The 23,957-nt window shown below is 37.5% G+C and overlaps 1 protein-coding gene across 2 annotated transcripts in view; it reads right to left on the bottom strand.

The window, feature by feature from the left end:
* The window catches only part of PRKCD (protein kinase C delta), a 52,473-nt gene that overhangs the window by 10,091 nt on the left and 18,425 nt on the right, over nucleotides 1-23,957 (bottom strand). The window contains exons 5-13 of one of the 2 annotated variants that reach the window (XM_067568051.1): nucleotides 11,613-11,769; nucleotides 10,937-10,968; nucleotides 10,047-10,132; nucleotides 9,004-9,133; nucleotides 8,137-8,237; nucleotides 6,652-6,748; nucleotides 4,598-4,725; nucleotides 3,546-3,719; nucleotides 2,735-2,826 (exon numbers count right to left, since the gene is read on the bottom strand). In XM_067568051.1, the coding sequence (XP_067424152.1) occupies nucleotides 2,735-2,826; nucleotides 3,546-3,719; nucleotides 4,598-4,725; nucleotides 6,652-6,748; nucleotides 8,137-8,237; nucleotides 9,004-9,133; nucleotides 10,047-10,132; nucleotides 10,937-10,968; nucleotides 11,613-11,769 (997 nt within the window). The remainder of the gene's footprint in view (nucleotides 1-2,734; nucleotides 2,827-3,545; nucleotides 3,720-4,597; nucleotides 4,726-6,651; nucleotides 6,749-8,136; nucleotides 8,238-9,003; nucleotides 9,134-10,046; nucleotides 10,133-10,936; nucleotides 10,969-11,612; nucleotides 11,770-23,957) is intronic. The other variant, XM_067568052.1, reaches the window with a different exon arrangement.

The following is a 23,957-nucleotide window of genomic DNA, read 5'->3' as shown; positions in this document are numbered from 1 at the left end:
AGAAAACCAGCCTTATGACATTACACAAGGGGCTGTGGCTTGATAGAGGCTGGTCTTCTAAGACAGATGAAACAGAACTGTAAGCAGTTCAGAAATACTGTGGGGTGTTCCCCTAATGAAAGCAGCCTCCTATAAAGGTTGTTGGGAGGGCTCACTGCTGTGTGGAGAAACTGGAGTCAGATCTAACTTTGAACCTTATCGCAGGCTAGCAGCGCACTCAGCATCAGGACATTATCTATGTGATCCCTTCTGGTGGACCTAAAAGTAGCATTGCTGGGCTTCAGAGGGGCCCTTCTGTTGTAAATCCATCTTGAACATTGCCCCACAGCCCCATGATAAAATGAAACCTGATATTTGTTAATACAGCACATAGCAATCTACATATAATCCCAAACAGCATACAATCAAGGCAAGCTCTAGGAATTTTTTTTAAATTAATTTTTATAGTGTGTCATGAAGATTAGGAGTTTACCCAATACCGTTTCCTGTTCCTGTTAAAACTTTTGCATACTCGGAATTTGATGAAGACAATAAAAGTGCTAGTGCCTTTTTTAAGAACCTGTTTTGGAGAAGGTATCTGATACCTACCAAACCTTGCTGCCTGAAGTTTAACCCTTTCTAATCAGCTGCTTAATGTGCCCATAAATGATGCATAATCAGTACTATGAAAATTTGAAATGAGTTAATTTTTGTGATTCTTTATTGCTAGTCTCAGCTAAGAGAACAGGAAGCATTTGTATTTGATCAGTCTCTTTTAGCTAAACTCTCAGTGAAAAGAGGAATTACATTTTTATGAAGTTTAAACCAACAATAAGTGGATATTGTACTGTGATGCAACAGCCCGTTAGCTTGGTGTTTTTATTCTGCTAATTTTTGGACCTTAAGGTGCAAGCCTCATTTATTTTCTTAACTTTGGCTTGGAGTACGAGATAGAGCTATGGGAAATTCCAACATATCTTTTCACTCCAAATCAGGACACGAAGTTGAAATGTATACGTTTTTTGCAGAATAGAAATTCTGAAAAATTTCATTTCAGAAATTTTTTTATTGAACTGATTCTAAATGAACCATTACAAGTCAGTTTAATAAAACAGAATATTCCAATTTGGGCTGAACCAACCCGAAAAAGAAAGATTTCATTTTGATTTTCCCTGTAGAAATTTTTTTGGAGGGGGGGGGGGGTGTGTGTGAGAGGGAAGAATTCCAATAGAAAATTTGAATTTTGCAGAAAGTGCAAATTCTGACAATTCATTGATGGACAATTCCTGACTAGCTCAAGCAAGATGAATGTACATCAGAGAAACATTTGTTACTTTTTTGTGCAGCTGACAGTCAGAACTCCCTTCTCCCTGTTCACTAGAGCATTGTTTCACAACCCCTTTGATACCAGGGACTGGCTTGCTGCCTTCCTAAAGTGTCCTGGACTACTTGAAAGGAAAAAAAATTAACTGTTTCATTGGTATTTGTTGTCTAGAAATTGAATGAATACAGTGATGTAAAATGTATGTAAAAAAATCTTTATTTTAAATATTAATATTTTGTGTCAGGGAAATCTCAGGGATGGGCAAGGAGGTTGCTGCAGACTGGTGCCAGTCCATGGACCAGTCATTGAGAAACACTGCCCTAGAGGCAGACTAATCAACTTGTCCTGGAATTCTGCTGAATTCTCTGTCTCCGTTCCCGTGCAAGGAGCAGACCAAGCTGTGTGTGCCTGTGACTGCACTCTGGGTGATCTCACTCAAACTTTTTGAGCAATTTTCTTGCAAGTTGACATTTTTTTCTTACTGGAAGACTCCAGAAAAGATAGAGAAATAAAGATTCCTGAGCCCTCCTGGCCAAGGCTGGGGTAGGACACTTTTTGGGAATAATTATTTTTGTTTCTTAGGCCTGTTTTATATGCATACTACAAGGGTCTCTCTGACTGCACTTACTGTGTCAGTATCCGGATGCTGTAGGTCATGAACTGGCAAAAGATGGACTCATTCTGACAGTTCCCAGCTGAATGGCTTAGAGCAATACAATATTTTTATGTGGTTTGAAATTTGGAGGCTTGCGCTGGCATTGTCAATACTGCAATGCTTGAAGGGAGGGCAGAAAATGTTTGGATTCAAATCTGCCAAATTAGTTGAGAGACTCCATGTACCATTTCAAGTTTGCAACACAAGGCACTCTAATTCATTGATGGCTACTTGTTTTTACTATGCCAAGAAATACAAAACTGAAGAGTGAGGATGACATTTGTTCTCAGGTGTATGAGTTCAATATATAAGGATGTTGGCCCACAGTCTTGCCCTATCCTAATAGGAAAATTACATCTAAAACACTGCTACAAAACAAAATTCACATTCTGCAACTTCTTTACTGTCTAGAAATGGCTTATTAAGCTCAAAAAGCTTACTATTTCAAGTAATCAAAAACAACCCTACAAAGAAAATTAAAAGAAGGGACAAGAGAACATTTCCCTGTGCCTCCTCCAGTCCATTATTACAGAAGGTCATTCAGTGTATTGAACAAACTCTTTCAAATATGTCTTGAATATCCAGCCAATTAACTAGATTGGTGAACATCAGTAGGTGCTTTAGAATTATAAGCAGTAAAAAAGAAATAGAAAATTAATTAATGCTTTCCTCAGCACAGCTTGTCCAAGGTGCATTTTTTTTTTTGTTTAAAAACCTCCAAGAAAAGCAAGTAGCAAAAGTCTCCTCCCTAAGGAGCTCACTGATTTGGGACTTACGTTGCTCTATAGAGATCAAAACGCCCCTTGTCCTGTATGTGGAACATCAGGTCTCCCCCATTCAAGAACTCCATCACAAAGAACAGATGATCCTATTTACAAAGCAGGAAAGAACACAAAATTAACTTGCTTATGCCAATGTGAACCAGCATGGAGGTGCTGTTTCCCTCCGACCAAGAAAAGGAATAAGAGAAGTGGTGAGGGAGAGGGGAAGTTGGCAAATGGTTTATATGGAGTGGTCTTTAACTTTCCCAGGATGCTCAAGTTTTTCTCTCTCTCCTGCTTACACCCCCACAAAATCAAGAGTCCCATTGCTACAGATTTCATAGAATATTAGAGTTGGAAGGGACCTCAGGAGGTCATCTAGTCCAACCCCCTTTTTCATTAGCTAAGTGACATCCTATACATCTTCTCAGAGTCCATGTGCTTACAGATCGGATATGAATGTACCTTTTAATGGAGCTTCCCATTTGTGCTTCCCTTAACTTACGGGAGTCATCATCTTATAGTGTTATCCAAGATTAAACCAGTAATTAACGTATCAAGCATTTAAATGAAATCTCCTCTGTCTGGACGTAGACTTTGTAATGGTGTTCTTTGCCAATCTATCTTAATGGCATCTTACATCCACTTTGCACAAACTACTATGTAAAGTGCAAGGCAAGGAGGAATCAGATCCAATACTTCCAGTCAATTAAAACATATTTCACTCATGCAGAGAAACAAGATTCTATCTGGTCACATTAATTCACTTCGCTTTGTTACTGATACCAGTATTCCCATAAAGGCAAAAGCTAAATCTGTACTATACCTTAGTCTGAAACGTGCAGTAGAGGTGAGTAAGAAATGGGTTCTCCCATGCAAGTGCTAAGACCCGCTTTTCCACCATGGTACATTCCACGTCATCATCGATTAGCACCACATCCTTTTTCAGAGCTTTAATAGCAAAGAATTCATTCTTCCCTTTCAGTTCAGCAAGCAGAACCTGCAAACACAGAAAGAGTTCAGGGCACACACAAGAAAATTTGATTCAATTGATATTGCTAATCAGCAGAGAAGAATTTGTGGACAGCATTTAAAGAAGGTTGCACGGCACTACAAAAAGTTATTCAAAAAGGGGGAGATTCACACCACTCCTCTATAGCTCCCCAGCCCAAAGGCAAAGCTCATGGATTTTACACAAATTGTGCTGTACCATCCCAAGCAGGTGGCAAAATGTAGGACACCTGTGCAGCTCCTCTATTGCTGTCACTTGAGCTCATCATGGACAAGAAGAAAGGACATGAACCCTGTTCTTTACCCCTTAGAGTTTTTGTTCACCACATCTGTGAAATAACCCAACTAACGGTCATGTCCAGAATCCCTCTCCTTAATGACCCATACAGGGCTAGCATAGAACTCAGCTCCACCACAGACAGAGGACATGGGGTCACTCCTGCTCTGTAGCAACCCTGCTTCTGTCATGGTGGTTCCACTGTATCGGGGCTCATTGTAACCCCGGCTGTATTGTGTCTACGAGTGCACATCAGTATTTCATACTGCAGCGCATAAAGGCGTATTCATCTTTTTGGGTATTAAAAGGAAGAAATCAGAAAGAAAGGTACAGTAGGCAGTGCATTGTAGATTTTTCTTGAAGTCCCTACACTGCTCTTGGCCTGTTGCTATTTTACAGAGTTTGGGATTTTTAATGCCTTAGGTATTAAATGATCACAGTCCATTTCATTAACAGTAACAGATTCACAACAAAGGGTTAATAAAGTTCTCTCCCCACAAACTGAAGATAATGTTTGCTTAAGTGAAATTAGCCCATAATACTAAGAACAAAAAGCAAATCAAGTTAAGCGCTGCACATGTGTTACGCACCTTTCCAAAGCTCCCTTTCCCTAGTACTTTGTGAAAGATAAAGCTGTCTATGGTGAATTTTCTCCTGCTTCGTGAAGCTGGTCTTGGCGTACTTCCCTCCCAGAGCTTATCATACTCGCTGTTATCTGCTAATGCAAACCATGATTTTTTAAATTCGGCATAGGCAAACAGTTTTCACGACAGAGATCGCTGTAGTTTCTGACTTTTGAGTGCTAAAATGTTAATAGTTCAACAAATCCACTGCTGACTGGTGAACGTAAACATGAGGGCCTTATAAAGAAGCTAAACTATTCACATGAAATTCAAAATTTTGGGTCTAAATCTGGGATTTTATTTAACATCTGGCATTTTCCTAAATTTACATTAAGCTTACAGGCCCTCAACATCCATTCTGCCCAAGGAATGAATGGTATAACCTGGTGGGAGGGACGGGTATTTGTTGAAGGCTCTTTTAAACCATCTTCTCTGATCCTAGGTCAGTTGTGCAGCAGATCAGTCCCCTAGTAAGCACACTGTAAACTCTTGATTTATGCAGGGTGGCAGTGGCCCATTGTAGCAGCTACGGACTGCCAGGAGGCAGGGAAATCTCAGCTGTACCCCTTTTTACCTGCCATGTACTCAAATCTGGTTGCAGGGGTGAATAAGCACAGGAGCTGCAGTACCACCAGTGGATTCTCACATGGTGAGTTGATTCTCCAGTTGAAGGCTATACCAACGTTAGAGCTGCTTTGCACTGGCAGCGTGTCACAAAGTGGCTATACTGCAGGGAAGAATCTGGTCCAATATGCCCTCACTATACTTTTTTTTTTTTTTTTTAAGTCTTTTTTGCCAGAAATTAGTATGGCAAATTGGAAAGATACATTAAAAGGGATCATTTACCAACTGATTCAATAACATCAGCTTAATACATAAGAAATGGAGAACAGCAGAAAAAAATACCACCTCCAAACCTCCAATCACCATCTCTTACTTGATCCTAGTAGCTTCTATCAGACTTCATGGAACCATCCACATTGGTATATGTCATTTTGAATTTTCCCTCCAATATTCTGATCTGTGCTAGTGAGGATTTCCTCCCCTGATTACCCTAATTCGTTCTCGCTCTCTAAAAATATTTTAATCATCACATTAATAGAATAATTACTTGAAAACTGATACAACTCTGACAGTAAGATATTAAACATCTGTTATAAAAAGGACATTCAATTCTCTTAATTTTTTAACATAACTGTACACATGGAATTAGTGTTTGGTTTGGTTTTTTTAAGAAGTTCTTCCATTTAGTCCCAAGTAATACAATATAGTTGACTACCATTTTCCACATCAACGGCATGCTTGTCACTTGACAAAGATTTCTACATGCTGTGAGTCAGTCAAGATCTTAAGAATATGTACTGTATATATTTCAATTACAATATGCTGAATATTTATATGTGCACCTCTCCAATTAACATTCCTTTCCCAAGTTCTGTCAGGCAAATTATGCTAGAATGAGAATATAGCAAAATCTGAGCCTGCTCATTTATCTCAGTTCATCTGTTGGTACTCCTGGGCAAAGCAATCCACAGATCTTTATAAATGCTCATATTGTTTCACAATGTTCTCTGTGTTTTTGAAGAAAAAAGTGTCTGAGGAATAAAATCTTACTAATATTTTCAGTGTTCTGGGGGTAATTCAAGTTTCAGTCAACAACCTTGCAAGTATAATAGTTATAAAATTAATTACTTATATTTAATAATTAAATTTACATTAATGCATTACATTAATAGTAAGACTAAGTTATTAAAACAGCATTGATGCATTAGATATTTCATGTTCAAGCAGATGTTTGAAAAGTGCTACATATTACATATCTCAACATTATAAGTTAGTCATAAGAGTTGTGCAGAGATTTTATATATTTTTATATAGTAAAATTGTTTTTTTCTTAGAAAAATAACAAAACGTTTTCAATGTATGGTAATAAACTGCCTGTGATAAACATTTCAATATGTGTCAGTCTGGTAATTACCTACACAAAATTAAGAGAACATTCAGTAAATTTTATTTCTTACCTGTTGTATCTCCACCCAAAGCTTTGGGTTTCTTATCAAAATCCTGGTAAATACCAACATTTTCTACTGATCCAGAATCAGATTTTCTGGTTGATTTCTGTACAGGAACAAAAGGCATTTGAGGTTATTCTTGCACTGTAATTAGTAATGTTTATCATGCCAAGATACTGTTAAAACTTTTGTTATGGTAAGTATTAACTGAGACAGTTTTATTTGTTGCTTTGCGTTTATTATAAGCAAAGCTCACACTCATGCAAAACATGTATTTACACTACTTTGTCTAGAAGCCTTTGGTAATGGAAAGCTGAAGAATTATAATATACACACTTTATTTACTATAATCCCTTTTATAGCTTCCAAACTGTCCAGTCATAGTCAGTAAAAAAATAAACAGTCAAAAATGGTGTTAAAAATGCTTGAGCACTCTATCCTACAGCCTTTGCCAGTGCTACCCATTGAGAATTATGGGATCAAAACATCATAGCTTTAATGATAGGGAGAGAGGAATGAACACACAAACAAAAAGAAAACCAGAATGGAGTAGTAGTGGTAGAACAGCCCTCACAGAAGTGCCTATTATTTGAAACAATATACAGGAGTCATTATGTCCTAGGCACAGAAAAGAATCACAAGGTTATTGGTGTTTGGCATATGTAAACAACTTTTCCACATTACTGTTCCTTAGGAAACTGCACTGTTTAATTTTACTTTAGTAATTAGCCTCTTGAGATTTTCATGTAGTGAAAATATTGTTCTACCAACCCTACTTTTTTTTTTTAAAGTCAGTATCATACGAAAGCTTAGGAAAGCTCGCTTGAGATGGAATTCTGAGGTGTACTTCACATTGTTGAGCACATAGCTTCATGTGTTCCACTTATGCTGTTATTTCACAGGTGATGTACAGTTCTCTGCTTGTAAATGAAAGCAACTAACAACCAGTACTATCCAGCTGTAACAGAAGCAACCATCATGCTCACAAGAAAGGAGATCAAGAAATTAATAGAGGGGATGTGTTAGTTCCAGCACACAGAACCTGTGACAGGCTAAAAATCATGGAGTATAACATTCATGTTTTCAACATGTCATGAAAAGATACAGAGATTATTCAACAACATTTTGAAAAATCTGATTTGTTTTTCACCATTTATACCAAACACTGCAGAAGAATGTTTAAATACAAAAACAGGACAAAAACCCACCATTGTTCTTGGTTTTTTTTTTTTTTTTTTTTTTTTAAATCCTAACATTTTTCATCAGAATGCTTCCGATTATCTTAAGTTTTTTGGGCTTTTTAAGCCGAACTTAAATGTTAAGTCAAACACTGACCTGCAATTTCCCTATAAAGTCTCAAAAAGGCTTTGACCACTTACACGGATGGTGCCCATCAGCATATTTCACTTAATGACCAAAATGGCAAGGGAAAGAAAACCCCTTTCCTGTGCTTGTAATACAACCAGCTGAATGACAAACAACATTGCGACATACCTGGCTAACTTGATTTAAAGCTTCTGCTAACAGTTTCTGGTTGATTCCACATAGATTTGCCACCTTCTTTTGACATTTGTGGTGCACATTCATCCCACACTCTAAGAGAGAGGAAAGGATAGTACTGTGAACTTCATGCAAAATATTGTTAAACAGTAAATCAATCAGAAAGATTATATTATTCAGTACTGCTATGCTGATCAGAAAGTTTTTGATACCAGGGATTTGGGATATAAGCAAATTGCTCTTTTAATTGATTACAGCCTTTAATAAAACTGCAGTTCAAATTTTACCTTTTTCCTTCCCCAACTCACTTAAAATGGAAGTTGCCAAAATCACCACAGGAGTAGACCGGTAAAGCTCCGCTGATTTGGAGTTATACCTGCTTAATTCAGCTGTAATTTTGGCCCATTATTTTACAAACTACAAAGAATACATTAGATTAATTACATTTTGTCTTTCTGGCTGGAGAATTATGACAAGACGTGGATTTATGGTTAATATTCAGAAAATGCATCTTCAATCTGGGAATACGTACTCAGACAATGTAGGACAAATATACTCAACTGCATTGCATCTGGGGGCTGCTGGTCCCTAATGGTACCAAAGAGATAATTTTTCTTGCACTTAATTATTGCACTTATTTGCAATAATCAAAATGCTCTTTAATTGACAGAGCCAAATGTTTTTAAGTGAGTTTTTTGTGAAACGCAAAATGTCATACAAACTCAATCATACCCACAAACAAAAGACGTGGGCATATTTCACCAAAAATTAGTTTTTCTATGGAAAACACTCTGGCAATTAATTTTCCTCATCCTCCATAAAAGCAGAGAGACTCAAATAGCACAGAAGCTCCTAGAGTACCTTCGCACTTTAATCCTTGTTTAACTAATCCCCAGAGAAGACTTCCACAATGGTCACAAAAGGTGGGACTCATGTAGTTGTAAACTTTAAATCGATGAGGCATATCAATGTTGAAGCGCTCTTTCTGAAACTGAAAGCATATTTACACAAATCACTTTTTCAGACATTACGGGACTGATATCGCTCTCTCTCTCTCTCACACACACACACACACACACACACGTATGTTTATAATTTCAAAACCACATTTAAAAAGCATTCACAAATGATCCAAAACTGAGTACTTTAAGTATACAGTCTCTGAAGAAACGTAACATGCTGAGTTTGGGTGAAATGTGCATATATCAAGAAGAAATCAGATGCTTATTGGTAAATTAAAATTATTTCAGTCAAAAAGTTGACTAGTTGTAATGCACTAGTCTACCCCTCAGCAGAAGTGTCTCTCTTGTGTCACATATTTAAATTTTATTATGGATGTAAAGCCATTGTTATAGATGTATGTATTTATTTTGTTTTCAGAATGCCTGCCTGTGGACATGTTGGTGCCCTGACAACAATGAAAAATTTGCAATCATTCAGAATATTGCCCAGCAGCATAATACAATATGAGAACAGTTCACATAGCACACAGTATGAACTGCAGGGAAATATACCCCTTCTTGCTTGACCTGAAACCTCTGACCCACAGACCTCCCAAAGAGATAGGCCATGCTGCAAAAACTTTAAGATCAACAAATTAGAACTGTTTTGCATTTAAAACTCCCAAAACCCATATCTGTTACCGCATAATTTATTCAACTCTTAAAAGAATTAAATCTTTTACTTGGGGGGAAAAAAGATTCAGCAAAGGGGTTATAACTGCTCTGCCTTCTCCACAGCTTCACCCAGGCTCCATCTCCATAAAATGTCTAGTATCTAAAGGAGGCAGCGAACATCCATCGTTATGCAGCGAAATACTTCCCAAGTGGACTTTGCTGTTTCTATCAAAAAATCTTGCTACATCTACAATCATACATTCTTAAAGAAAATTTTTAATCTCTTACCATTGTGTCTCTGCTGTTGGCTGCAGTACCAGTACATCTCCCAATGATTTTATCAATACATTTCTTATGAATAGCAGCATTGCATTCTTCAAAAGAGAAATGAAAAAGAAAAAGAAAATAACCCATCATACAAAGGATTAGGTGCTCATATTTGGAAAAGTCTAATATGAAACATGCCTTCCCTAAAAACTACAAGCATTAATCCATATTTTTCAAGTGGAAGTGTCTCTCTCTCTAAGCAAGAAGAAGCTGTATGAGGTTATTGTCTCTGTTTTAGGATTATGTGTCTTCTAAACCATGTAAGTGATTTCTATGTAGGCATCTCCTGTAGGTGATGCCAATAACATTTGAGGGTGAGGTGGGGTGAGGGTCATTATTACATTTGCAAATTTTGGAAATGAAAAGATTTTGGCATCAGTTGATGCTACCATACCTGATATATCAAGATCTACAGTGACTCAAAGGTATTATGACTAACTACGTAAGAGATTAACCAAGGGTTTCTTCTGGTTAGAAAATTGCAATTCTTAAACTCTATTTAGAAAAGGTTTCCTATATGTTCAATATTTGCTAAATACCAAAATGGAATTACTGAGTCAAATTTTTTGCTGCTGTAAGTGGGTGCAGCTGTTATCTTCAGTGATGTTTCATCCATTTATACCAGAAGAGAATTTGGCCCATTAACCTTATTACTCAAGGTTCAAAGACAGAGCCCTATGTTAGCACATAAAACTCTTTATAATTAACATCATGATCATTTAGAGAGTAATTATGCACTTTGAATGATAAATGTTTATACAGTGCATTATCCATGTTACATATCATATCCCTATCTACAGAGTAATATTAAAAAGTTTGTCATTGTTACAAAAAGCATACAATCAACTCACGTCTACATTTGTATCCCTGCTTGTTAAGTCCCCTGAAAAACAAACAATACAAAAAGAAAATCACAAAGGCAGAAAGTGTAGCCCTAGATATTTGACTTGTTCAAAACAGGATTTTTTCAGTTGTTTTTACATACCAAAGATTCAAGGTTTAAATTGCAAGAATATTTATGCTGATTAATGAGCCCAGATCCTGCTATTTTAAATGCTATTCAATGAAGTATGTCAAAAGGCTCCTGTTTCTTCCTCTCTAAGGGAACCTTTAGTCTTATCATTCCATCAACATCCCCATAAAAGTTTTGAACATCACTCCCCTATACCCAAGGCAAAATTGTGTGTCTCACTCCTTTGTGAAGATTTTGCCAGTTAAGAGCCAGATCTTGCTCCCACTAAAGTTGATGGAAGTTTTGCCAATTACTTCAGTGGGGTCAGGATCCATACTTATATTATTACCATTGCATAAGGTGGAAAAAATGTACGATAGGGCTTCTAAGTGCTACAGTACTACAAAAAAGAACACATTGTCCCATTTAATATTATACAGGACATGCAACATCAAGGCCCACAGACTGATTTACAACATTTCCCATCATTTCTCAGTACATCTGAAGCTAGTTGTTTTATAATCATTCCACTTCTAAGAATAAAACGGAGTTCACATATACTGTTTCCTTCTTACCAGACAAAGTCTTTACAGACAGAGCAAAACGTGGGCTGTCCAAAGAAGGTGGCAATAAACTCATGATTTTTTATGTAGTGGATTTTGGCTTGCTTGATAGCTCCTCGCCTATTGATGGTCACGATCCCCTCATCTTCTCTTATTGACTGCTTGCAGTCTGGAAATAAAGCAAGAAACTGTTTTAAAGTTATATCAAGTTGGAATGAAATGAATTAATATCCCCCTTCCCAGGAGTTATAATGTAGTTATATTTATGTACTTCTTCGTATTTCTCCCTGTAGGACTCATCAGGGTGTTGATGCAGAGGGGGATGGAACCATTAACTTATTAAAGTGATTTACAAGAACACACAGCACTATGAAACAACAAAATGACCTTTATCAGGTTTTAGACCCGGATATATTATAGAAGTTATGTATGAAAGAAGATCTATGTTCAATACTGTTTCGTAGTCAGTGTCAAGCTTTTTTTACTCAAGCAATATCCTGGAACATTTTTTCCTACTACTGAATGCATTCAGTGGCATTTTCTTGAACAAAAACTGCTGTATAATTTAAACGAAGTGAAAGTGAAATGATGTAAGACAAGCTGAACCAAGAACAGGCCATCCGGGGGGGGGGGGAATCAGAGCCCTTGCAGATTCAGAAACACATAAGAGGAAGTGAGCTTCTCAGACACTCCCAATATTCCCTTTCTAATAAACGTGAGATATTTTTCAGTACTTCTGCAGTTGCCAAGAGGAGACAACCCTCTGGTGCAGCTTTGAGACAAGGATTCTACACTACATTGATGAGAAGTATGACAAAATCCCAAATCAGTAAATTAAGTGGGTCAAGGGGTCCTCTTATTAATCCCTTAAGTGACAGTTCACATTCAACTAACATTTTTTTCAACATGTAAAGGCAAGAAAATATATTGGAAGGGGATGGTCCTAACTGAGACACATTTTAAACTGGTTAAGAGAGAGTATAGAAAGGCTGGAATAGCAGTGCACTCAGCCCTAGAAAAGGAGATGTGTTTTTTGCTGGATGGCATAGGGAGAAGCTGCTCAAGAATGACCACATCTAACCAGTTAAGGAAAAGCACAGATCTACTATGGAGAGCTGATCAGTTGGTCAATGCATTCAGCAATGCTCATTCACTGCTCTCTGTCGCGAAGGACTGTAGATGTGATACAGAACCTGAGGGTGGCTGCAGAATTTAACGCAGTGAGAAATTGCAGTTCGGGTTGTAGAGAATTCCATGGTGTTGGAGGGAGGAGAAACCCATATAGGAACAGACAAGGAGTAAGCATCGGACCCCTTGTAAGCATAATTATTTTCTAATACGCCTAAGGCTGTGTTTACACTGTGGGCTAGGGGTGTGTGATTTCCTGCTCACATAGACATACTTGGGATAGCTGTCATTTGAGCTAGCATGCTAAAGATACTAGTGTAGCCACAGCACCACAGCAATGATGGGCAGGCTAGCTGCCCGAACCCCATGGGTACATACTCAGAGCAACAAGCCAGTGCCATTGCTGCTACTGCCCGTGCTACCACATCTGTGCTACTATTTTTAGTGTGCTAGCTCTGATGAGAGCTAGCAGGAGTACTCTAGTTGAGCTAGGAATCACCCCCCTAGCCTGCAGTACAAACGCAGTCTAAGATTTCAGCATGGAGATAATACAGCACCACAGTTAGCTGCCTGCCTTGAAGCATGCGCTCCTTGAAGTCAAAGGATGTTTTATCAGATTCTTCAGTTGCAGCAGGGTTGGCCCCTTTATCAGCATATACTCCAATATTCGCTGTATTTGAATATTACTCCAACATTCAGATTTGCCACATCCAACAACCTCCGCATTATCCTTCTTCCCTCTGGATTTCTGTTTCTGGCATGCTCACTGACCTAAGTGATAGTTTTAATTTCCATTCTGAAGTATTGTTTTTGCACACACAATATATGCAGCCTCTTCACCGTGGTAATCCTAAATTTACCTTCAGCACAATTAATTAAACTAAGCTGAGGCATAAACAGATGTATTGGAAAATAAAATTTTACAGCCAGAATGGACAAAATAACAAATTGATGAATATTCCAAACCATGACCTATGATAGCATTTCTCAAATACTGGTGAAGTACATGTTCAACTTCTAGCATGATAGCACTTTAGCAGTGCAGTGAAAAATGTGTGTAAGTGTATAGGCTGGTGAAAGGAACATAATAATAACTCTGCCACATGTTAGTAACATTTTGGATTATCAGATGCACAAAACAGGAGGGTGATTTAACCAGTGCTAAAGCCAAAGGGGAAAGAAGCTGTTTCTTGCATAAATGTGCCCAAACAGCCTCTTTTTTCAGGCCTATATTTTGATAATTTAGCACAATGTAGATGGAAAACATTTAATAAATTAAAGCTTCCCAAGTGGGGAGTCAAATGAAAATATAGTTTTGGGAAAACCTGCATGTTGTGAAACTAACAGAAGAGTTCACCATGAAAATGGAAAATAGCTCTCTCTATGCTAAAGTTACTATAGCAATCTAATACTGCTGCACTCAATTCCTAGCCAGCTGCCGATCGGTACATGGGACAAAATCATAATACGTTTCCCCACTTCAGGTAAAACTGACAATCAACTCCAAAGAAAAGCATTAGGCTGGCCTCTAAGTTTGAGAAGTAGTGCATACAGTGCAGCGGGATGCATAATTTTTAGCTAGTAAAAGCAGTCCTTAACTATCTTATCCCAACTTTATCTGAAGACTCCTAGCACACAGTATCAATGTCAAAATCTACTCAAGAACAACCTGCTTCCACAACTGACTGCCTTATTAAATTACATCTCTGCATGGCTTTAGCCAAAACAACTCAATAAATCAAACATTTATTGAAAATGTTTTCTCCTCTGTGTTCCAGATGAAACGGGGAAGTTTGGACAGCAGCTGTTCCTAGAGTGCATCTGAGAAACTAAGACGGATTTAAAAATGATATCCAAAGTGAATTACAGTAATATGACAATACAGTCCATTTCAATTCTTTATATAAATGCCTTGTAATACATATTGCCAAAAAATCACTTTAAAAAGCTGCATTATCATAAGGTCAAATGGGAAGAATGGTTTTATTTATGAGCTGAGATTCAGACAGCAGCAGTGGTTGGGAGGAGCAGGCTGAGGAAATGAGTCAGAATTTTAAATATTTGGGGGCAGTTTGGGTGACCAGATGTCCCAATTTTATAGAGGCAGTCATGATATTTGGAGCTGTGTCTTACATAGACACCTTTCGCGCCTTTTACCCTCTACCCCCTGTCCCGATTTTTCACGCTTGCTATCTGGTCACCCAAGAGGCAGCACACAAGAATGGGGAATTTTGCCCTTCCCCGAAAGTGCGAAATCATGGAAAGTGCAACAGAGGCTGGCAGGATTTTTACAGACTAGATCCTTATGCTATGCATGTACAACACACTCAGAAGTGGTAATATACCAACTGCAGAATCAACAATTACAATGCTGCTGACGGTGTCAAAAAATCCCCCACAACTGTAGTTACTATCTAAATTTGTAATGAACCATTTTAGCCCCGGAACACACCATTACATTTAGCTTTTCTAAATGTTTCCTGCCTAGTAAATGATAAAATGTGAAAATATTTAACAAATCACTCACTTATTTTTCAAATATTTCCTTTTCCCTTCTTAAAATGTGGATCCTTTTCTCAAACCAGCTCTTTTAATATATCTAAAACTTCCTCACAGCATTTATACATTGAGATAGGGGATAAAACCAGCCACCAATCATGACACTGCAATCACACCAGAAGCACTATATCTATGTGAACATTCGTGTTTTATTTAAACTCTTCAGCGCCCATTCCTGTTTCTAGGTACATCACAATAATTAAAACAGTATTTCATACAATTAAAAATCTAGAACATACTTAATTGAGCTACTCAAACAATGTTACTAAAACTAATCTAACTAGAATACCAATAACCCCATACCAAGAGCATTATCTCCCTCAGCCCATCAACATAACTCATTCCCAAATACTCAAGGAAAAGTCTTTGCAGCATTACCAGAAGCTGACAAACCAATATCCATAGTGAGAGATACATAAATGTGAGAGCTAAGCTCTCAAGCTATTAATGTATTCAGTATACAGTGGGGGGGGGGAAGGGGGGGTTGAAAGCTTAGAAATGGGAAAGCAAAGTGTGGGATTTGAAAAAAACAGAGAGCTTGCCATGAATGTTGCATAGCGGTGGATTTGTATGGATAGGTGAAATCCAGTTTTGTGCTAAATGGCTGACCAATTAAAGGAGCACTGACAAAGTAAAAAGAACATATTACAAACTCATTTTCCCCATGTTAATAATACCACCTTCAGTTTTAAAACTTACTAAAGCTTAAGTTCACAGTGTCCCTTTAAATACTCTATGGATTGCCATTGGTTTGTTTGAAAGTTAAAGTCTTCAGGGCCCAATTCAATACAAATCTCCATCTAGACTAGAGCACATTTTCCCCAAACTAGATTTTCCTGGTCCTGCACAGGCTCTTTCAGCTCAGAGAAAGCAGCTCTTTAACCTGGCCCTACTACAGTTTGTGTGCACGCTACAGACACAGACACAGACACACACACACACACGAATGAGTTACCGGTACAAAAACTACTTTTAAAAGGGGAAACGTTCCAGAACTTTAGATTTTAAGAAAATCTAAATCTAAATATACATCTGCTGCTCTCGCTTATTTTTAACTTTTCTTTGTTTTCTGTTTGCTAAAATAGTATGTTTTGTTCACGTTTACCATGTTTATCATTAGCATGCATATTCTTCTTCTGTGTATTTTAATGTTTATTTTATCTATATTGACTTATCTGTTCTGAGAGTACTTGCAGATTTGGCTTTGCGACGTATTTTAAATTTCAATACCAATAAAATTCTGCATTTGTTTACTAACATTAGCAGTACCCTCTTGATAGTAATCTTGCATGTAACATTCAGTCCAAATCTACAACAGCCCTCGGCAGTGATGTTAAAATCTTTTATATGAGTCACTAATCAAATCCTCCTTTTTTCACAGAACCTTTGAACAGGACTTATATATTTATAAGTTTCTGCACTTCCATTGGAAGTGTAACTGAAAGAGCTGGTTGCAATAGCTGTTTTTGTAAAGATTGCCAGGGCACCTTGCTCTATAGATGATAACACATTCTTCATGTGAGTGTGCGTTGTAAGTAAATAAATAAGCTCTACATCAAGAAATGATCTGATATACCACTGCTTTACTCAGACACTGCAGCACAGTATTACAGGAATCCTGCACTTACATCTAGATACCTTTGAGCATGATCTTAAGGTTCCTGTCTCTGGTGAAACTTAATGATGCCAAAGCACTCTCAGAAGAAAGACCAAGTAAGGACACCAGTGTTTTAGCAAACTGCCTTTTAATTAAAGGGGGAAAAAAACAGATTCAAATGGCCAACTCTGCAGTCCATATGTTGAACACTACAACCTGCACCATTTTCTAATACCCAAGTGGTAGAAGATCACACTGAGAAAAGGAGTAAATAGACTAGTTATTTCTCATTTAAGAAACTACAGATATTGCTCATTCTTGAGAAATGCTGCGGGTCCTTTTCTCATCATGCACGTCATCCCCACAAGCTTCGTGGCTTAGCATTTGATCCTCACCATTAGAGCTAACAGAAGTTTTTCCATGATCTTGAATGAAAGCAGGATTACGATCCTACATCCTGCTGTCATCAAGATGCTATTCTCCTCTGCCCGACATACCACATACATCAGATGGAAGGCGAGGAGGGAGGAACCCAGGATTTCCAGCTATGATGGAAATAGTGAATAGTGAATGCCTGTGAATAGTGGTTGAATGGCAAGAGGCAACACTGTTGCAACATTAAAGTTTTCACCTTCCCATTCAACCTACCTACTGCCACAGCAAGACATTATGGGGTGAGAATTCCAAGGGTGAAATCCTGACCCCATTGATCTCAAAGGAGTTTTGCCATTGACTTCAATGGAACGAAGATTTCACCCTAGATGTTTTCCACAGTTAATGTTTCTGCACAGAAATGCTTGATAGTTCTTGGTGTCTGTAAATAGAGGAACCCTGTTTTAAAGCACACAGAGGACCAGTCCAACCAACCTTCTGAAAATACATTATCTACCTCCTGTGCTTTGGGAAAACTAGATTCGGTTCACTCTGCCTTGTGGTTTATGTTACTTGGCTGATAAATGCACATTGGTGGCTTAGTGTCTACAGGGTAATTTGTAGCTATGACAGAAAAAAATAAATGTAATATTTTATTTGATCATCAAAAAATCTCACCTTTAAGAGGTATGATTTTCAATAAGTCAATATACATCCACATATATAAACCATCTATTTACTTGAGAGAGAGAACTGAAGGTTCAGTTTAGTAGTAGACAGATTACAGTCCAGCATCAAATAGGGATATTATTTTCCCCCTAGTTCACTGATAAAATTCTGCTCCCTCTCCCCTTATAAATTATAGGGCCATCTTCTGATTTTCAATTTGTCATTATGGTTTATTATTATTTTTAATGTGAGACAAGAATCTCAAATATGCTTTGCACGTTACAGAGATCGTACTGTATTTTAATTTAGCCCTACGCAGCATGCAAATAGTATTAGCAGAACACTTTTAAATCTGTCTCTTAACATGAAAAATAATAAGCTAAATCATATCTCCCTCTCTTAAAATCTCATTCTCAGTTACTCAACACTCCCCACACAACATGCAGAGGAAGAAACACTACATTTAAAATGGTGTACACACATCTCTGAGCAATTCATTTTCTCTCTTCCCAACAGGACCAGTTATTTTGCTGGAAGTAACTTGTGAAGCATGTGCCTTCTGATATAACTGATAACTTTGAAAAGAAAGATAATTCACTAACCCCTTCTCTTAGTAGCTGAAGCCAGCAACATGGCAATACGGAGTCCAGAAACAAAAAACCAACCAAACTAAGAAGAAGAAAAAAAAAAAAAGATATTCCAACTGCTTCCAAAGCTGTTCACACACAGAGTGAGAGGCTCAGCCGTAAACCATACACTGTGATGCTGGGTTTTCTTACTGGATAAGGTCATTAACTACATTTGAATAAACAAGGTCAAGCAAGGCATAAAATGTATTGCATCTGCACATTATTAAGCTGCAGCTGCTTTTCAGGAGCATCAATTTATTTCTACTTACAAAATATGAGGGTGGGGGAGAAAGTACATAACATTATAGACTGTGATGGTGTCGCCTACCCTAACTCCCCATCCCCACTTTCCATCGCCTGAAGAAAAGCCACCTGAGTCCCATCCCTGGCCTTCTCTGTCTAAAGGTAAGGTAATACGGAAGGCAAGAAGAAATTCTCAGGATAGGTCAATTTGGGGGCCTTGCACTGAGGTACCTGAAAGTACCACTGTTTTAAACAGTCCTTCAGAAAGGAACTTCAAGGACTGGGAGGAAGACCTGTTTCTGTTACCAAATTATCTAGCAGACTTCCTTTCAGACCCTAATCCGCAAAAAGCAACACGATTGAAGTGCTACGGCTGTATCTCAAGGCAGCCCCTGAGCTTGGCTTACCATTTTAACAGCAATTTATTCCAAAGGAATTATTCTCTAACAATATATTTGATGGAAAAATATTAAACACCATATAAACAAACACATATTTCATGTCCTAAGACCACCATTTAGGACAGAAGTATTTAGGACAAATAGTATTGTCAAGGAGGCAGTAATGTGTCTCTAGTAATTAGAACAAGAAACTGGCAACCAGGAACAGCCACATTGGGTGAGACCAATGGTCCATTGGCCCAGTATCCTGTATTCCAACAGTGGCCAATGCCAGGTGTCTCAGAGGGAATGAACAGAACAGATAATCATCAAGTGATCCATTCTCTGAGGCCCATTTCCAGCTTCTGGCAAATAGAGGCTAGGGTCACTTCAGAGCATGGTTTTGCATCTCTGCCCATCCTAGCTAACAGCCACTGATGGACCGATCCTCCATGAACTTATCTAGTTCTTTTTTGAACCCTGTTACACTCTTGGCCTTCACAACATTCTCCGGCAAGGAGTTCCACAGGTTGACTGTGCATTGTGTGAAGAAATATTTCCTTTTGTTCATTTTAAACCTGCTGCCTTACTAATTTCATATGGTGACCCCTAGTTCTTTTGTTATGAGAAGGAGTAACTACAACTTCCTTATTTATTTTCTCCACACCAGTCACGATTTTATAGACCTCTATCATATCCCCCTTTAGACATCTCTTTTCCAAGCTGAAAAGTTCCAGTCTTATTAATCTCTCCTCATATAGAAGCTGTTCCATACCCCTAATAATTTTTGTTGCCCTTTTCTGTACCTTTTCCAATTCCAATGTATCTTTTTTGAGATGAGGGGACCAGATCTGCACACGGTATTCAAGATGTGGGAATACCACGGATTTATAAAAAGGCAATATGATATTTTGTCTTATTATCTATCCCTTTCCTAATGATTCCCAACATTCTGTTAGCTTTCTTGACTGCTGCTGCACATGGAATGGCTGTTTTTTTGAGAACATCCACAATGACTCCAAGAGCTCTTTCTTGAGTGGTAACGGCTAGTTTGTATAGTTGGGATGATGTTTCTCCATGTGCATTACTTTGCATTTATCAACATTGAATTTCATCTGCCATTTTGTTGCCCAGTATCCCAGTTTTGTGAGATCCCTTTGTAACTCTTCGCTGTCTGCTTTGGACTTAACTATCTTGAGTAGTTTTGTATCATCTGCAAATTTTGCCACCTCCCTGTTTACCCCTTTTTCCTGATAATTTATGGACTGGTTTGATTCATCACTTTGGGAAAGTCATGATCTCATTTTACCCATCTCAAAAATGGGGATAATTATACACGTTTCCAAAGTGTTTTGAGACCCTCAAAAGAAAGGTAATATATTAAGGCAAAATGTTAATAATAGCATCAGCAATATCTTAAAATAAACTGTGAGAAACCTGAAATACTAACTCTAAAATGATCTAGTTTTTTAATATTTGAGAGAATTCAGCAAATAAATTTAGGAGATTTTCATGGAAACACATAAGACAGAGATAAAAACAAAACATTGCTGCACGGAGATGCTGCTAAATGTAATCTCAGTTTCTCTTTACGTTATCTGTGGCTTTTATTTGTAAAAGTCAGTGGCTGTAGTACCAATATGAAAAGTCAAGGTGAGTGTGCAGACATTCCTCAAACACATTAACAAACTTTTCCACTTTAACAAATAACAGAAATTCTAGCTATAGCATTAGCATATGATGCAGTCAAAATATTTATTCTGCAGAACCCAAATCATTATGTTATTTTCTCTCCTGACAACACAGGTGAGTGCCATCATAAAGATGACAACATGGTTTGTTTTCTTCTGGTTATTTTTGAGGTTGATTCTTCCCCCACCAAATACATTGATTATTGCGGCTTATTGGTCACTTTGATGTTGATATGGGTGTGGAATTGTCAGTGCATGAATTGCCGAGTTGTTTTGTAAAATGTGCATTTAAAATGACACTTAAGTGTATGTCTTGATGGGGCATCTTCACTGACTGAACAGCCTGCTACAGAATAGGGAGTCCGCTTTTAATTATTCAGAAATCTAGGAAAGCCTCATACTTCCCACACAAGTTTTTGTTGAATGTTTTGTACATATCAGGAAAATTAAGATATGAATCTAGGCTAGTCGAGATGTCCTATATGGTGATCTCTTTTTATGTTCAGCTCAATATTTAGGTTCTCTTTTTTAAACTAAATTACTTAAATTTTGAATTTCTTAATTCATACACATAAACATATATTTTTTGCCATCAAACAGCCAGATGTAACCCCAAGTTCTTTTGCCACTTTTGCTTCTGAGCAAGAAACAGAAGTTCTCTGAGCTGTGATAATTAGCTCTCAGCTTTCACATGTTTGTTAGTCTTTCTGCAATGACGGTGCTGCAATTTTCATTCTAATTTTGGCCCTTTTGGCAGGGGGCACATTCTTGGTCAACACCCTCAAAAGCACACTGCAATCCTGAAGAAATATTAAGCAATTCTTGTGCATTGCACCAAGGTAACTTCAGAGCACAGCAACCTTCTGCTTTACTTACAGTCAATTGTGTCCTTTATTAGGTTTTGCTTACAGGTAACAGTTAATCCGGAATAAAGAAGGATGTGAATTTAAAGTGGATTAGCTGATTAACTTCATATGTGGTTTAATATAATTTGGAGTAAAACACCCTTCATTCCAGAATATAGGCATTTACACATGAAGTTAATCAGGAATAGCTATTTTGGAATAATTTTCCATGTGGACAAGTCCTCCCATCTACATGAGTGAGAAACATTTTAAAGAAACGTCTGTAGTAGTTCAAATTAAACACCATAAACTGATGACACTATTGTGATATATTCCTGTCTCACTAAAGGGTTTTAGGCGTTTTTTAATGGTTTTTTGATATGTGGGAGCACAAGGGGTAGTTGGCTTTTGCACCTATGAATGTTTTACAGTTAGCTATAGGAGATCATGGGACTAAATAATTGAGGAGGCCAATTATCACAGCTCAGGGCCTTCTGGTTTACATCTTCTACTAACTGTATTTCTAACTGTCATTAAGCAAACACCTCATATGTTATGTGAGTGGATGTCATTCCGAATAATCGCTATCTTATAAAAACAAAGCATAAAAACAAGTAAAGGTGAAATTTTTGGAAACACCTAAGTGATTTAGGAGCACACGTCTTTCAATGAGACTTGTACACTTAAGTTACTTAGGTACTTTTATAAATCTTACCCCTGGTCTTCTGGTTTAAATTGAAAAAGTAAAAAGCCTTGAGGGGAAATCAATTTCCCCTACAAGCCTTCCCCCTATAGTACAGGTATATTAGCACTCTGCTTTCCTTAGTTTTCTAACGTTCCTTTTTAATTTCTCACTAAGAAGTCATGTCAACAATAATAAAGGAAGGATTAGTACTGAAAAATATGAAACACTCCCTAGATATAGCACACAAACTGGCCATTCCAAATGTCTCCTTGTTTGTTTTACTTGTCTGATCACAAAACGAAAGCAAGCAAGTAAGCAAGCTTTGGAATTCAGATTTAGATCGACAAGACTGAGGAACAAACTATCTTTGAGACTGACTCTATGCAAAGGTTTTACAACACTAAAGAGAGACTTGGGATCTAGCAAAGAAGTAGGGAAAAAAGCTCAAGGACATTACATCTGTTTTCTTCATTTGTTTTGATAATTGCTGTTTAGTTTTAATTATTTATCATAATACTCATAGCATGTTAGCATGCCATGTAGTATCTCAGAGTTCTTCATAATAACAGCATCTCACTACTACAGTAAATCTTTGAGAAGAAACTATTGGCTTGTGTGTGATAATTTGCAAAATGGTATTTACAGTGCAAACTATGACTATTTTTCATATTCCTTTAGTGAGACAAGACAGGCCTCAGTATTGTTAAACGAACCATCAAAACATATTTAGAAAAGTTCATTTTTCCTCACTCATAGCCTAGAACATTGAAGGCTTTTGATAATCAGATTTCTGTGCATTATCCCTGTCTTTGTCAATACATGTACTCTCATAGTACTCCTCTCTGATCTGCAGCAATCTTACATGTGAAACCAACAATGTGAGTGGTCCAAGATAAACGTTTCCTTACACACTTCCTGATGTCAGTTTGTACCTAGACTAGGATAGCGCTGACCACTATATATAGAGCATTCAGATTTTCAAGAGAGAGATTTCTGTTCATAAATCCTTCAGATTCACACAAATTTTGTTGCTTTACAAAGGTTTGTTACTTAAGAAAACAATCATTAATGGTATCTCCAAGTGAGAACTCTGTGACCACACATATCACATCACATTTTATCTTTAGAAAACATACAGTAGATTTTACACAGTTGGTACATGTGGTGCAACAGGACTTCATGTTGAAGAGTTTCACTACAACAGCCTCGTTTTTAGCTTGATTTTTTAAATTCATTTTTCCTTTATATTCTTTTAAAATATCTTATGTATAATTAGAATCCAAAATGATTACCTACAGCAGATTCTTTTCCACTAAAGAATGAAAGAAACTAAAAAGAATGAAAAAAGCCGGGATGAGGGTGCAGGTTTTGGGGTCAAAACAAAGGATCCAAAGGTGGACCCTAAGCAAAGAACTCTAGACAATGCCCATTTATATGAGTAGTCCAAGAAGTCAGTGATTACTGCCTAGAGAAACTCTGGTTGAATGAGTGCATTGTTGAGGGACCAGAAAAAGACCCCCACACTTGTAGAGATACCACCCACCCTCCAGTCCAGATTC

This window comes from Emydura macquarii, unplaced genomic scaffold, assembly GCF_026122565.2.
Source record: "Emydura macquarii macquarii isolate MOO-44397 ecotype Brisbane River unplaced genomic scaffold, CSIRO-AGI_Emac_v2 contig_2846, whole genome shotgun sequence".
In the NCBI taxonomy this organism is placed as follows: domain Eukaryota; kingdom Metazoa; phylum Chordata; order Testudines; family Chelidae; genus Emydura; species Emydura macquarii.
The sequence above is the reverse complement of the archived record's forward strand: the minus strand, read 5'-3'. Positions and strand labels throughout refer to the sequence as shown.